This window comes from Aquarana catesbeiana, linkage group LG08, assembly GCF_042186555.1.
Source record: "Aquarana catesbeiana isolate 2022-GZ linkage group LG08, ASM4218655v1, whole genome shotgun sequence".
NCBI lineage: Eukaryota > Metazoa > Chordata > Amphibia > Anura > Ranidae > Aquarana > Aquarana catesbeiana.
The window spans coordinates 168306880-168322022 of record NC_133331.1 but is presented as its reverse complement, the minus strand read 5'-3'; the positions used below and the strand labels follow the sequence as shown (position 1 = coordinate 168322022).

At 42.2% G+C, this 15143-nt stretch overlaps 1 protein-coding gene across 1 annotated transcript in view; it reads left to right on the top strand.

The window, feature by feature from the left end:
* The window catches only part of AIFM2 (AIF family member 2), a 76954-nt gene that overhangs the window by 40682 nt on the left and 21129 nt on the right, over positions 1 to 15143 (top strand). Inside the window, exons 5-6 of the mRNA XM_073596697.1 lie at positions 2385 to 2477; positions 7539 to 7647. Coding sequence (XP_073452798.1) covers positions 2385 to 2477; positions 7539 to 7647 — 202 coding nt within the window. The remainder of the gene's footprint in view (positions 1 to 2384; positions 2478 to 7538; positions 7648 to 15143) is intronic.

Here is a 15143-nt window from a genome sequence, read left to right as displayed (position 1 = left end):
TCAGTTTCATATTGCTGTGAAATCATTTAAGTAGAATACTAAATACGAGAGAATATGTTTTCTTTTCAATTCTACATTTTACGGTTGGACTAGTTCTCTTTGAAAAAAACTGTTAGCAATGATACCCTCCAAAAACATAGCATTAAGACCAAGCCTTTTCTGGCACTTTTTGTTTGAGTTTAAATCAGTATTTTTGGCTAGAAAATTACTTCTAACCCCTAAACATAATATATTATTTTAGCAGACACCCTAGAGAATAAAATGGCGATCATTGCAAATTTTTATGTTACACAGTATTTGCACAGCAGTTTTTCAAACACAATATTTTTGGGAAAAAATACACTTTAATCAATTAAAAAAAAAAAAAAAACACAATATAAACCCCAATTTTTTTGTAAAATATGAAAGATGATGTTACGCCGAGTAAATAGATATCTAACATGTCATGCTTTAAAATTGTGCACACTCGCGGAATGGTGGCAAACTACTGTGCTCAAAAATCTTCATAGGCAAAATTTTAAGTTTACATTTTTTTTTACAGGTTACCTGTTTAGGGTTACAGAGGGGGTCTAACGCTAGAATTATTTCTCTCGCTAACATTAGTGGCAATACCTCACGTGTGGTGTGAACACCGTTTACATATGCATGTACGACCTACATATACATTCGCTTCTGCACGCGAGTGTGGAGGGAGGAGGCCCTTTACATTTTTTTTAGTATTTAATTTATTTTTGCACTTTCCCTTTTATTTATAATTTTTTTTTTATCACTTTTCTTCCTATTACAAGGAATGTAAACATCCTTTGTAATAGAAAAGTGGATGATGGGTCCTCTTTTTTATGGAGAGATCTGGGGTCAAAAAGACCCCAAATCTCTCCTTTACCTTTTAAAAGCAAAAGATTAAAAAAAAAAATAATAATAATAATAATATTTTGATATTTCGCTTAAAAAAAAAAAAAAAATTTTGTTCTACCCTGGACCAGAAGTGATGTCATGTTGTCGCTGCAGTCCTCCAAGGCCATAGAGGCAATCAAAAACGATCTAGTCTTTTATTTCCTCTGTGACCAGCCAGCCGCACCGTCGGATCATTTCTCTGTTGAGCCAGCGGAAACTGTAAGCCCGAGAAAGCGGCGGGAGGGGGGGGGACATGAGCCCCCCCTTCTGAAAGCGGATCATGAGCCACTCGGAGTGCTTTCAAGAGAAAGCCAGCCACCAGCTGCAAAAAACAATACCGGAGTTATGGTTGATATCTACAGTCATAATCCTGGTTGACCACTTGCAAACCGCAACGTATATATACGTATTGCGGTCGACAAGTGGTCAAAGTCCCATGTGAGTTTATGGTTTGCTTAGAATAAATTGTTTGCCTTTGGCCAGTTTCTTTAGTCTGATATATTTCTGTGGCAGATTTTTGACCAGATCCAGCCATGAGATGTGTGTGTTTGAGTAAGGCCAGACATTCCATGGGGAAGAAAAAAAAAGCTGGCTATACACTAGTAGAATTTAATTCAAAATGTATTTTCTGATTTTTCTGTTCATTCGTGGAGTCAAATCCTGACCGCAGTGACAAGAAATTTTGAAGGAGCGGGATAGAAAATGATTCTAAAAACAAGCAAAATTTCTAACAGTGTATGTGGTTTTCAGTTGGTCCATTCAGTCCAAAACTGAATGTTAATAGCAAAATTTTGAAGTACTTTGAGCAATATTTATAAAGCCATTGAATATATTGAGAATTTTCATATGAATGTTCATATGAGCATTCCTTCAAAAAACTCCTAGTGTATGGCCAGGTTAACAGTTGTCAGATAACCAAATCTTCACCACTGCTCTAAACCACCTCCACTCATCATTTAAGAGCTGTTAGGGTGCTGGCTATTGTAGCCCATCTCTGCTTCTACAGAAGTAAAGAAAAAGTTGAGTCGCACCCCATCTTACATTTTTCATGTTATTTTATTCCATGAAAGCCAAAGTGAATGCATACATTCTGTCTCCACTCAACAAACTACACTTCCCAGACGTGTTTCACCCCCAGGGGTTGCTCACAAAAGTTTATTAAAGTTGGTACCTACTCTAATGCCTGTAAGCAAGCCCAAATGTGACTTGAGAGTGTGGTATGTTGGGTAGGGACAGAATGGTTGCATTCACTTTGGCTTCATGGAATAAAACAACATGGAAAATTTAAGATGCAGTGTGACTCTCAACTTTTTCTATACTTCTGTTGTCCAAGTTGTATTTTATTTCAGCTGGCTGCTACTGATTTCTCACAGGTAAGGAACGATAAGAACCTGGAATGATGGTTTATTTTAGCACAATGGCTGAATGCCTTATAAGGTTTAGCTGTGGCCTAGTCAATTAACCTTCTTTTTTTCTTTCTTTTTTTCAAGGTCCAGAAAGCTAAACATGTGGTTGTTGTGGGTGGAGGTGCGGCAGGTGTTGAAATGGCTGCAGAGGTGAAAACAGATTATCCAGAGAAAGAGGTAAAATACATTCTATTTTTCATCATATTGATACCTGAGAAAAGACAAAGTCACTGAATCCCTCAAGAGATACTCCAAAGGTCTAGAGCAAACTGAAAAAAAAAACAAAAAAAGCGTGAAATGGACACCTATGCTGTATAATTAGCATTTTGTCCTGGATCTTAAAACTTTTTGCAAAATAGTTTATGGCATATTCTTTGCTGCATTGTTTATTTTAGAGCAGGAACATTTTAGTGGTATTGTTATGTTTTTATTTACATGATCATTTTTATGTCATGACATACATTTGCGCTTATCATATTAGCAATAGGGGTTGAGGGTGTTTTAAGTTAGGTGTTTGGGTAGATTAATGGTTGGGTTTCAGGGTTAAAAGTTAGAGTATGGACATGGCCGGTGCTACCACTAGGCAAAATAGCCGGCTGCCTAGGGTGCACTGCTGCCTAGGGCACCCGGCCACTGGTTTTTATACGTTTTCAGGGCTGTATTATAAATACCTCTGTAATAAATGGTATAACCTCTAGTGGGCGATGCTGGGATAAAGCATGCACATCTAGGGGGATGCAGGGGATGCCTCTGCTGCATGTTAATCAAGCAGTGCTCTGTAGTGTCTTTATAGAGGCGCAGCCCTGGAGGACATGTCCTGATGGAACAGAAGCAAACATCCCCTGTGCACTTCTATGATCAGTGCTCTCTACTGCAGCCGCATGCTTCCTCTAGCACCGACTCCTGTCACACTGATGCTCAGGCAAAAGGGGTGGATTCAGGGGCCGAGCCAGGGGGGTGGCAAAATTAGGTTTTGCATGGGGTGTCAAAAATCCTTGCACCAGCCCTGAGTATGGTTCAGTCCAAGGGTATGTTTTGGTTAGGGGTTAGTTGTAATGGCTAGGTTTAGGTTAAAGTTATGATTAAAGTTTTTAAATGTTTATTTAAAGCAGAATATGACTTAAGGTGCATGGAAACATTTGCCATAATGTGCAACACAGCATACTTGCGTATTTTACCAGACTAAATCTGACCATAGACAGATCGATTGTTGAATTTTGGCAGTGGGGTTGGCTCCCCACTGGCAGAACACAATAGCACTGTGGGATTCAAGCAACTTTCTTACTTTCAATCCATGGTTGAAGGAAAAAAATGCATAATGTATGACCTGCCTTCTCTTGGCTTACCTTTCTCAAGTGTGACAGCTATCTGCTCTTTACTGTAAAATAAAACCAAGGAAATATCCAAGCTCAACTTACTGAGCAGCCTGCGACCACTTGAATTGACCTGTCCAGCAGTATGCATTAAAAACTGGGGTTTAGTTGCACACATTTGCAAATACATGTGTAAGCCATAGAGCCCCGGCAAGGCACCCCATTTTCTGTGGACTTGACTCTAATTTCTATGAGTCTCCAACAGGGCCGGACTGGCCTACCAGGATACTGGGAAATTTCCTGGCAGGCCGCCTGCCCTGAGGCTGCTTTGATATGTGGCTGGCTGCAGCGCTACCCTCCCGCCTCCTCCTCTTGTTTATCACACAGCGGGAGCACTGTGTGTCATGGAGCTGGGTCTGTGTGTGTTGTCAGAGGCGCTGTAACAAGGTCTCGCCCCCCTAGACCGTCTTGTGTGATAGTAGATTGAATCAGTGTTCCGCCTATCACACAAGACAGTCTATGGGGGCGGAACCTTGTTACAGAGCCTGTGACAAACAGCACTTCCACTGTGTGTGTGATTCAGGGCAGGCAATGGTGAGGCATTCATGGGCAGTGAGGCTGCAATGATGGGCACTGTAAAGCCGCATTGATGGGCACAGTGAGGCTGCATTTGATGGGCACCGTAAAGCTGCATTTTATGGGCACAGTGAGGCTGCATTTGATGGGCACAGTGAGGCTGCATTTGATGGGCACAGTGAGGCTGCATTTGATGGGCACAGTGAGGCTGCATTTGATGGGCACAGTGAGGCTGCATTTGATGGGCACAGTGTTGCTGCATTGATGGGCACAGTGAGGCTGCAATGATGGGCACAGTGAGGCTGCAATGATGGGCACAGTGAGGCTGCAGTGATGGGCACAGTGAGGCTGCAATGATGGGCACAGTGAGGCTGCAATGTTGGGCACCGTAAAGCTGCATTTGATGGGCACCGTGAGGCTGCGGTGATGGGCACAGTGAGGCTGCATTCGTGGGCACAGTGAGGCTGCATTCGTGGGCACAGTGAGGCTGCATTTGATGGGCACAGTGAGGCTGCGATGATGGGCACAGTGAGGCTGCATTCATGGGCACAGTGAGGCTGCATTCATGGACACCATAAAGTTGCATTTGATGAGCACAGTGAGGCTGTGATGATCGGCACAGTGAGGCTGCATTTATGGGCACAGTGAGGCTGCATTTATGGGCACAGTGAGGCTGCATTTATGGGCACAGTGAGGCTGCATTTATGGGCACCATGAGGCTGCATTGATGGGCACAGTGAGGCTGCATTGTTGGGCACAGTGAGGCTGCATTTGATGGGCTCTGGTAAGGCTGCATTGATCTCTTGTACCAGGTCCGCAGTCTCTGACCATCTCTTGTATCATGTCCGCAGTCTCTGACCATCTCTTGTGTCATGTCCGCAGTCTCTGACCATCTCTTGTGTCATGTCCGCGGTCTCTGACCATCTCTTGTGTCATGTCCGCGGTCTCTGACCATCTCTTGTGTCATGTCCGTGGTCTCTGACCATCTCTTGTGTCATGTCCGCGGTCTCTGACCATCTCTTGTGTCATGTCCGCGGTCTCTGACCATCTCTTGTGTCATGTCCGCGGTCTCTGACCATCTCTTGTGTCATGTCCGCGGTCTCTGACCATCTCTTGTGTCATGTCCGCGGTCTCTGACCATCTCTTGTGTCATGTCCGCGGTCTCTGACCATCTCTTGTGTCATGTCCGCGGTCTCTGACCATCTCTTGTGTCATGTACACGGTCTCTGACCATCTCTTGTGTCATGTACACGGTCTCTGACCATCTCTTGTCTTATATCATGTCTGCAGTCTCTGGGGGGGAACCTACAGAAGAGTCAAGAGTGGGAGTGCTGCCAGGATGGGGGTCATGGGAGAAGTCAGATGTGTGTGGACTGTGGAGAGGAGACTATAGGATAAAACCAGAGCCACCAAGCTGGAGCCGACTGACTGAGCCCTGAACGGTGCATCTGAGAGGAGGTCAGTGACAGCACTGCCAGGCCAGTCTGAGGGGGGTCAATGATGTAAGTGGGAGTGAATACAATAATGTAAGGGGGCACTGATATAAAGGTTTCCCCCTTATATCAGTAACCCCACCCCCTTACCTTAGTGTATTCTTTCTGCGGAAGGTGGTCTCTGGTCACCAGAGTCCCCCCTACATTTTCAGAGTCCCTGGTGTCCCCCTTGATGATTGACCAATCTTAACTGGAATTTGCTTAATTTTATATATATATATATATATATATATATATATATATATATATATATATATAAAGCTCTATGTGCTTTCATATATGTCTTCTCTATATATAATACACTCTTCAAATGTGCTTTAAAATACAAAAAATACATGGTTTTCCCTTTCATGAACAAGAAAATAATAACGTTATGATGTTGGGCTTGTATAATAATGCTATGGGGCTGGTATGACATTTCTTCCAGAGTTGGTTTTTATCCCCAGTCCGGCCCTGGTCTCCAACAATGAAAGCACATGCATTTTAATGTACAGGTAAACCTGGAGGGAGCCCACCCCTCTTAAAGGCACAGGTGTACACTGAACACCCAGCACATTGAGCTATGGCAGCAAAGGTGTCCAGTGCGTTGCCTGGCCAAAATAATTCACAGTACATAGAATTGGTCACTGCCTCCACCTATAACTGGTCACTGCAGCAAGGAGCATTGGAAGGGCAACGCATGTAAAACAAAACCAAGGAAATTTCCAAGCTCAACTTACCGAACAGCCTCCGACCAATGAAAATGACCTGTCCAACATTATGCATTAAAAACAGGGGTTTAGTTGCACACATTTGCAAATACATGCGTAAGCCACAGAGCCCCGGCAAGGCACCCCATTTTCTGTGGCTTTAAGGATGGGTGGGCTCCCTCCAGGTTTACATGCCCTCCACCTGTCCATTAAAATGCATGTGCTTCCATTGCTGGAGGCTCATAGAAATTAGAGTTAGGTCCACAGAAAATGGGGTGCCTTGCCGGGACTCTTTGGCTTACACATGTATTTGCAAATGTATGCAACTAAACCCCTGTTTTTAATCCATACTGTTGGACAGGTCAGTTCAGGTGGTCATAGGCTGGTTGGTAAGTTGAGCTTGGAAATTTCCTTGGTTTTGTTTTACATGCGTTGCCCTTCCAATGCTCCTTGCTGCAGTGACCACTTATAGGTGGAGGCAGTGACCACTTGTTTGTATGTGCTCTATACTGCTTCTTTCACATTTGATGTTTTCCTACTTGGGTCATTGGACAAAGGCTAATAATGTCATTCCTACACAGTTGGACTGCAGTTACAGTATCGCAGCATCTGACTTCATCTCCATAAGAGTGAACTGAGAGTATACACTGCACTGTACTTGTACAAAAAATTGCTAGGAGAAACAAAAATCATTTTATTGACAGAAGAGACTTGCAAAGTCACTTCTAAAAAAAACCTTTACCTACTAGCACTATTTTTCTAACTTTTATTTTTTGTTTCACTTTAAGGTTGAATTTAGGGGGTTGGATGAGGGTAAGATTTAGATTTAGGTGGTAGGTTCATTTTAGGAGTTATGGTTCCAGGAACCAGGCTATAAATTTAAGAGGATAAGTTTAGAATAAGGAAAATGACGTACTTTTCATTATGATACTTGTATGTAATGTATTGCTTTTTGGGATCTATTTGAATTCTTTAGAGCTGGTGCTTATTGATCACAAAAGTACTGTTCTTGAAAACTCTCACATCCCAAAAAAAAACTAGCCATGCTTGTCCAGGAGCCCTTACAGTGTTTCAGTGTGTTTTGTTTTCCTCATTAGGTATGTAAGTGACAAGCTAATACAAAACCATAACTTAGGCTTAAATTTTCTATGTTTCGGCTTTGCACAGGTTACATTGATACATTCTAAGGTCGCATTAGCGGATGTGGAGCTGAAGCCATGTGTTAGAAGTGCTATAAAGGAAATACTCCTGAAAAAGGGAGTAAGGCTAATATTGGGTAGGTCCCTATTACCTGATGATTGTTAACATTAATAATGTTGTTAGCACTCTTCACAGATCTGTATCTTTTGTCTATAAAAGTGCATTATTTTATTATTCTGTATTCATGTTGGTGTCCCAAAATGTTTCCATGACTCCATGGCAGCCAAACAGAAGGGACAGATACCGTAGTGGAAATTCTATAGTGCAGGGGTGCTCAACCTTTTTGAAGTATGAGGGCCACTTAAGTAATTTGGTAACTGATCACAGGCCACAATGAAATGTAATGGTTCAGAATAAATTTTTTTTACTTTGAATAGCATAATGAAGATTTTAAACAGCAATCAGGATCTTCATTTTACTGGGTACAAATCCCATTAGATGTTTACCCGCTGTTTAATCACAGTCACAAAAAGAAAACAGACAGGTGGACCTGATCGGACTGATTTTGTGAAAGGGCCTAGAGCTGCTTTCACACTGATGTGCTGCAGTTTACCAGCACAGCGGGTACAGCACAGTGCGCTTGCAGGCTAGCTGCGCTTTGCCATAGACTTCTATAATATCTTGCAGGTGTGGTGCACTTTCTGAAACCACACCAGAACTCCTGCATTCAGGAGCGCACCAGACCCGCAGGAAATAAAAGAAGTTTATGGCTCAGCGCAACAAACCCGCAGGAGCACTGCGCTGTACCTGCAGAACAGCGTGAAAGCGGCCTAATAACGCTTTTTTTCTTTTCTTTATGTTTTTTCTTTTTCTTTTACGCATGTAGAGGTCTGTATGATGGGGGGGGGGGGGGTGAAGATGTGGGGGTAGTTGCCAAAGCTAACCCTTACACATAGACACCCAAGAAAACTGAATGTACTTTCTCGGTACTGATATAACCACAAAATTAATTTGATAAAATAGGACTTTTTTTATGTAACAATGTACAAACAGTATATTAAAAGCAAAGGAATGTATACAAAAAATTATAAAATATAATATACATCACACAAACCTAACTTATAACAGGTTTCACGGTACAGTTTCTGTTAAGGTGGGGTATAGATATTCCTCTATTGGTTTCGCGGTATAACCGCTTCTTCAGGAGGATGAGTAACCTATGGGGTATATTAAAAGAAAAATAGTAGTACAAAGGAAAAAACAAACAATTGCAAGGCATAGCAGTAACATAAGTATGGAAAGATCTGCTCACCCAAATGGACTGAGACACGGCTAACAACAGGATCCCTAATATTCACCCCAAAGCGGACAAGGGGGAGTGCAAGGAACCATCTCTAATTAAAGCGGATTTCCACCCAAATTTTGAACAATATCTGTATGTATTCTCTTCCTTGCCTAGATGCTGACATGCCGTTTAAAAAAATAGAAATCGCCGTAATTACCTTTTATTTTTCTATTCTTCTTTGCACTTCCTGGTTCTCCTCCCGTGGGAGTAGGCGTGTTTCTAGCCTCTCCCAGACTCCTGGGAGCTAGTCTCAGGCTTCCCAGGATGCCACTGAGCATGTGCGGGAACCAGCAGTGAATGCTGGGAGCACAGCATTCACCACATCCAGGAAATAAATGCTTGTGGGCTTCAAATGCCCACAATGAAGATGGAAACCGCCTGCAGTGAATAATATAAGTTATTCTTTCCGACAAAATCTGTCACAGGCGGACATATTACACACAATATGTGAGTATGTAATGCTGAGAAGAAAAGTTTGTGAATGAACTCAAAAAAAAAAAAAAACGATAGATAGGTGGACCCCCGCTTTAAAGTAAATCAGTATAACAGGTATAAGTTATAAATATTAGTAATATTAGAGAACACTAATGAGTGAGAAAGTGTGGTGATTAGGAACCGATAAAGTGTGCATGTGTGGACTAGAGAGAGAACCGAGAAGAAGGCGGAAGCGGGGGAGGGGAAGAGGGGAGGGGGGGAAGAAAGATGTAGTTTTTATCATAGGTACTCTTCAACTGCGAGAGACCGAATCTAAAACAAAAATCCAGAAAATCACATTGTATGCTTTTTAAATAATTAATTTGCATTTTATTGCATGACATAAGTATTTGATACATCAGAAAAGCAGAACTTAACCACTTAAGCCCCGGAACATTTCGCTGGCCAAAGACCAGAGCACTTTTTGTGATTCGGCGCGTCGCTTTAACTGACAATTGCGCGGTGGTGTGACGTGGCTCCCAAACAAAATTGACAACCTTTTTTTCCCACAAATAGAGCTTTCTTTTGGTGGTATTCGATCACCTCTGCCGTTTTTATTTTTTGTGCTATAAACAAAAATAGAGCGACAATTTTGAAAAAAACGCATTATTTTTTACTTTTTGCTATAATATATATCCCCAAAAATATATATAAAAAAAAAACATTTTTTTTCCTCAGTTTAGGCCGATACGTATTCTTCTACATATTTTTGGTAAAAAAATCTCAATAAGTGTTTTTTGATTGGTTTGCGCAAAAGTTACAGCGTCTACAAAAGAGGGGTTAGTTTTATGGCATTTTTATTACATTTTTTTTCTTTACTAGTAATGGCGGCGATCTCCGATTTTTATTGTGACTGCGTCATTATGGCAGACACATCGGACACTTTTGACACATTTTTGGGACCATTGTCATTTTTACAGCGATCAGTGCTATAAAATTGCATTGATTATTGTAAACATGACACTGGCAGTGAAGGGGTTCACCTCTAGGGGGGGGGTTAAGTGTGTCCTGGGGAGTGCTTCTAACTGTTAGGGGGATGGGCTACGAACGGCACTTCACTGATCATAGCTCCCGATCACAGGGAGCTATGATCAGTGACAGTGTCACTAGGCAGAACGGGAAAATGCTTGTTTACATTAGCATCTCCCCGTTCTTCAGCTCTGTGAGATGATCGCGGGTATCCCGCGGCACCCGCGATCCGACTCGCGGAGCTCCCGGCAGGGTCGCGTGCTGGCAGCAGCGCGCAAGTGACCACACGGCAGCAAATTCAAAGGGACGTACCTGTACGCCCATTTGCCCACCCGTGCCATTCTGCCGACGTAAATGTACCTGCGGCGGTCGGCAAGTGGTTAATATTTGGTACAGAAACCTTTGTTTGCAATTACAGAGATCATACGTTTCCTGTAGTTCTTGACCAGGTTTGCACACACTGCAGCAGGAATTTTGGCCCACTCCTCCATACAGACCTTCTCCAGATCCTTCAGGTTTCGGGGCTGTCGCTGGGCAATACGGACTTTCAGCTCCCTCCAAAGATTTTCTATTGGGTTCAGGTCTGGAGACTGGCTAGACCACTCCAGGACCTTGAGATGCTTCTTACGGAGCCACTCCTTAGTTGCCCTGGCTGTATGTTTTGGGTTGTTGTCATACTGGAAGACCCAGCCATGACCCATCTTCAATGCTCTTACTGAGGGAAGGAGGTTGTTGGCCAAGATCTCGCGATCTCACGATACATGGCCCCATCCATCCTCCCCTCAATATGGTGCAGTCGTCTTGTCCCCTTTGCAGAAAAGCAGCCCCAAAGAATGATGTTTCCACCTCCATGCTTCACGGCTGGGATGGTGTTCTTGGGGTTGTACTCACCCTTCTTCCTCCAAACACGGCAAGTGGAGTTTAGACAAAAAAAAGCTCTATTTTCGTCTCATCAGACCACATGACCTTCTCCCATTCCTCCTCTGGATCATCCAGATGCTCATTGGCAAACTTTGAGATGGGCCTGGACATGCGCTGGCTTGAGCAGGGGGACCTTGCGTGCGCTGCAGGATTTTAATCCATGACGGCGTAGTGTGTTACTAATGGTTTTCTTTGAGACTGTGGTCCCAGCTCTCTTCAGGTCATTGACCAGGTCCTGCCTTGTAGTTCTTGGCTGATCCCCCACCTTCCTCATGATCATTGATGCCCCACAAGATGAGATCTTGCATGGAGCCCCAGACTGAGGGAGATTGACCGTCATCTTGAACTTCTTCCATTTTCTAATAATTGCGCCAAAAGTTGTTACCTTCTCACCAAGCTGCTTGCCTATTGTCCTGTAGCCCATCCCAGCCTTGTGCAGGTCTATATTTTTATCTCTGGTGTCCTTACACAGCTCTCTGGTCTTGGCCATTGTGGAGAGGTTGGAGTCTGTTTGATTGAGTGTGGGGACAGGTGTCTTTAACCACTTGCTTACTAGGCACTTAAACCCCCCTCCTATCCAGACCAATTTTCAGCTTTCAGTGCTCTTACACTTTGAATGACAATTACTCAGTCATGCAACACTGTACCCAAATGATTTTGTCCTTTGTCCTTTTTTTCATACAAATAGAGCTTTATTTTGGTGGTATTTGATCACCTCTGGGTTTTTTTATTTTTTGCGCTATAAATGAAATTTCTGTGATAAAATTTTGCAAATTCGTAATTTTTCTTCATAAATTTTGGCCACAATTTATACTGCTACATATCTTTGGTAAAAATAACCAAAAATCTGTGGAAATTATTTGGTCTGTGTGAAAGTTTTAGAGTCTACAAGCTATGGTGCAAATCATAAAAAAATTATCACATCTGATGTACTGGTGGCCTATCTCATTTCCTGAGACCCTAACAAGCCAGGAAAGTACAAATGAACCCCCAAATAACCCCTTTTTGGAAAGTAGACATTTCAATGTATTTAGTTAGAGGCATGGTGAGTTATATGAAGTTATATTTTTTTCCCACAATTCTTTGCAAAATTGAGATTTTTTTTTTTTTCCCCACAAAATTGTCATTGTAATAGCTTATTTCTCTCATATGGCATGTGTATACCACAAATGACACCCCAAAATACATTCTGCTACTCCTCCTGAGTATTACGATACCACATGTGTGGGACTTTTTCACTGCCTGGCCACATACAGAGGCCCAACATGCATGGAGCACCATCAGGTGTTCTAGGAGCATAAATTACACATCACATTTCTCAACCACCTATTACACTTTTGAAGGCCCTGGAGCACCGGGACAATGGAAACGCCCACAAAATGACCCCATTTTGGAAAGCTAACACCCCAACGTATAATCTATGAGGCATAATGAGTCTTTTACAAAGTAAGATGCAGCGAAAGAAATTTCTTTTTGCAACCTTTAGTTATGCAAACTCCTGCTTTTTTGAAGGACACCAAACACATCATCCAAATTCTAGACACCTTGAAATGTTCCCCGTCTACCTTTTTAGTTACAGCAGACGTAAGTTCCCTGTACACTATTATTGGCCATCAGGATGCTATGGCTTCGGTAGAATGGGCTCTGACTGCATCTTCTCTATCTGGTGGGCATCAGGAGTTTCTTTTAAGTTGTTTAGATTTTTGTCTCACAAGGAACTATTTTTGGTACAATAGAGAATTTTATTTGCAGACCAGGGGTGTAGCTATGGGGGCTCGCTTCGCTCCCAGTGTGGCCAATATTTTCATGTCCCACTGGGAGGATGAGGCAGTGTTCCTCCATCGCCCCCCCGAGTTAGTGGTCTATAGGAGATTCATTGATGATCTTATCCTTGTGTGGAATGGTGAAAGATCTAGATTGAATGATTTCATTGAATCACTTAACAATAACACAAAGAATATATCTCTAACATGGACCATTAGTTCCGAAAAAGTTGTGTTTTTAGATCTGTCCATTAGTATTAAGCATGACCAGTTTATTCTCACCAATTACTTTAAACCAACAGATCGCAACTCGTATATTCCCCTGGGGAGTTGCCATCACAGCTCTTGGCTGTGCAACATCCCCAGGGGTCAATACATTAGGTTGCGCCGTAATTGTACCACTCTAGACGATTTTGTAAATCAATCTCAAGTCCTCTCCTCTAGGTTTGAGCAAAAGGGTTATAATAGATCTACCCTTGATGAAGAGGTGTCTAGAGTCATGTCATTAGATAGAAAAGAACTTATAGCTGGGTCTCCGAAGGTTCCTACTAATGATAACCACAATTTCAAAATGGTGTTGGATTATAACGTCCAATACCGCAAGTTTGAAAGAATTATTCAAAAAAACTGGGCAATATTAAAGCAGGATAAAATTTTGGGCCCCGTACTTCCTGATAGGCCTCAATTTATCTATAAGAAAGCCCCCACACTTAGGGACCGTTTAGCCCCTGGAGTTCTTAACCCGCCAGTTCCTATGTCAGATAGGCTTTTTTCTTTTTTGGGGGGTTTCTATGCTTGTGGTCGGTGTGTTTCTTGTAAACATGCCAAAGGGAATATCAAAAAAAGAAAAAAATTTTTGGCTTCAGCTACCAACCAAGAGTACGAGATCAAACAATTGATCACATGTGACACGGTTGGAGTTGTCTACATGCTGGAGTGCAGTTGTGGGCTCCAGTATGTGGGCAGAACTTCAAGACCTTTACATGTCAGATTGGCTGAACATGTCAACAATATTAAAAAAGGCCTTAAGACCCACAATGTGTCCAGACATTTTAAGGCCTTTCATCAACAGAATCCGAAAGGTCTGAAATTTTGGGGCATTGAGAGGGTTACTAAGCACTGGCGGGGGGGAAATTTCTTAAGACAATTAAGTAAAAGAGAATCCTATTGGATATATGAGACAAGAGTAATGTGCCCCGAAGGGTTAAACGTAGAGTTCGATACAAACTGTTTCATTTCTGATCGTTAATTTCTATTGTATTCATTTTTTTGATTATGTCATTTTTGATATCAATTTTAATTTTTAGAAATGTTCATATTGGTTTTGTTTTGGAGCAGTCGGTAACAGCAGTCGACGGATTAATTGTTCTGACATTTACTATTTATACATATATATTTTATAAGATATTATTATTTTGAAAACGATATGTCTAAATATATCTTTGCGTTTTTTTATATATGTTTTTAACATGTTTTTAGGTAGATAAAACGTGAGGTGTTTATTTAATAGCCTTTGTTTTATCTTATTTTTGCTATTCATTTATTGTAGTCGTTTTTATGGTGACTCATAGCGATAAGCTCATATGGAGCGGTTTCCGTCGTTCCCTGTTTGCATTATCAGGGGACATCTCCGGTTTTTCTGCTAGGAAGCGTCTATTGTTGTTATGGCAACTCACCTCCTTATAGCGCGGGTGCCCACGTAGTCTCGTCATCTGCTGAAGAAGTCCCCGCCCACTGGGACGCAACGCGTCCAGAACGTTACGGCGTGACGTCACCCGCTGCTACCGCGCATGCTCCGCTCCGTGTCCTTACACGGCGGTGATTTATTTCTTTTGCTGTGTTCGTCCTGCACTTGTGAAGTGCTACTTTTGTAAGTTTAAACTTTGATTACTACTTTTTTAATAAATTGGAATATACAGAGAGCACTATTTTTGTCCTTTCTTGCATTTCATATGTTATGTGAGAGCCACCCTCACCTACAGCCCAGCCCAGAGTCATCTTGACCCACAGCCTTAGTGTTTCCTGACGGATTATCTTCATCCTGCAAAAGGATTTCTTGTTGATTGACCCTTATGGGAACGCTATATTGACCCTCTATAATTTAAGGGTCCTGGTCATCAGGTGAGAGGCCATTCTGTGTATCGGTGTTGGGCACATTCA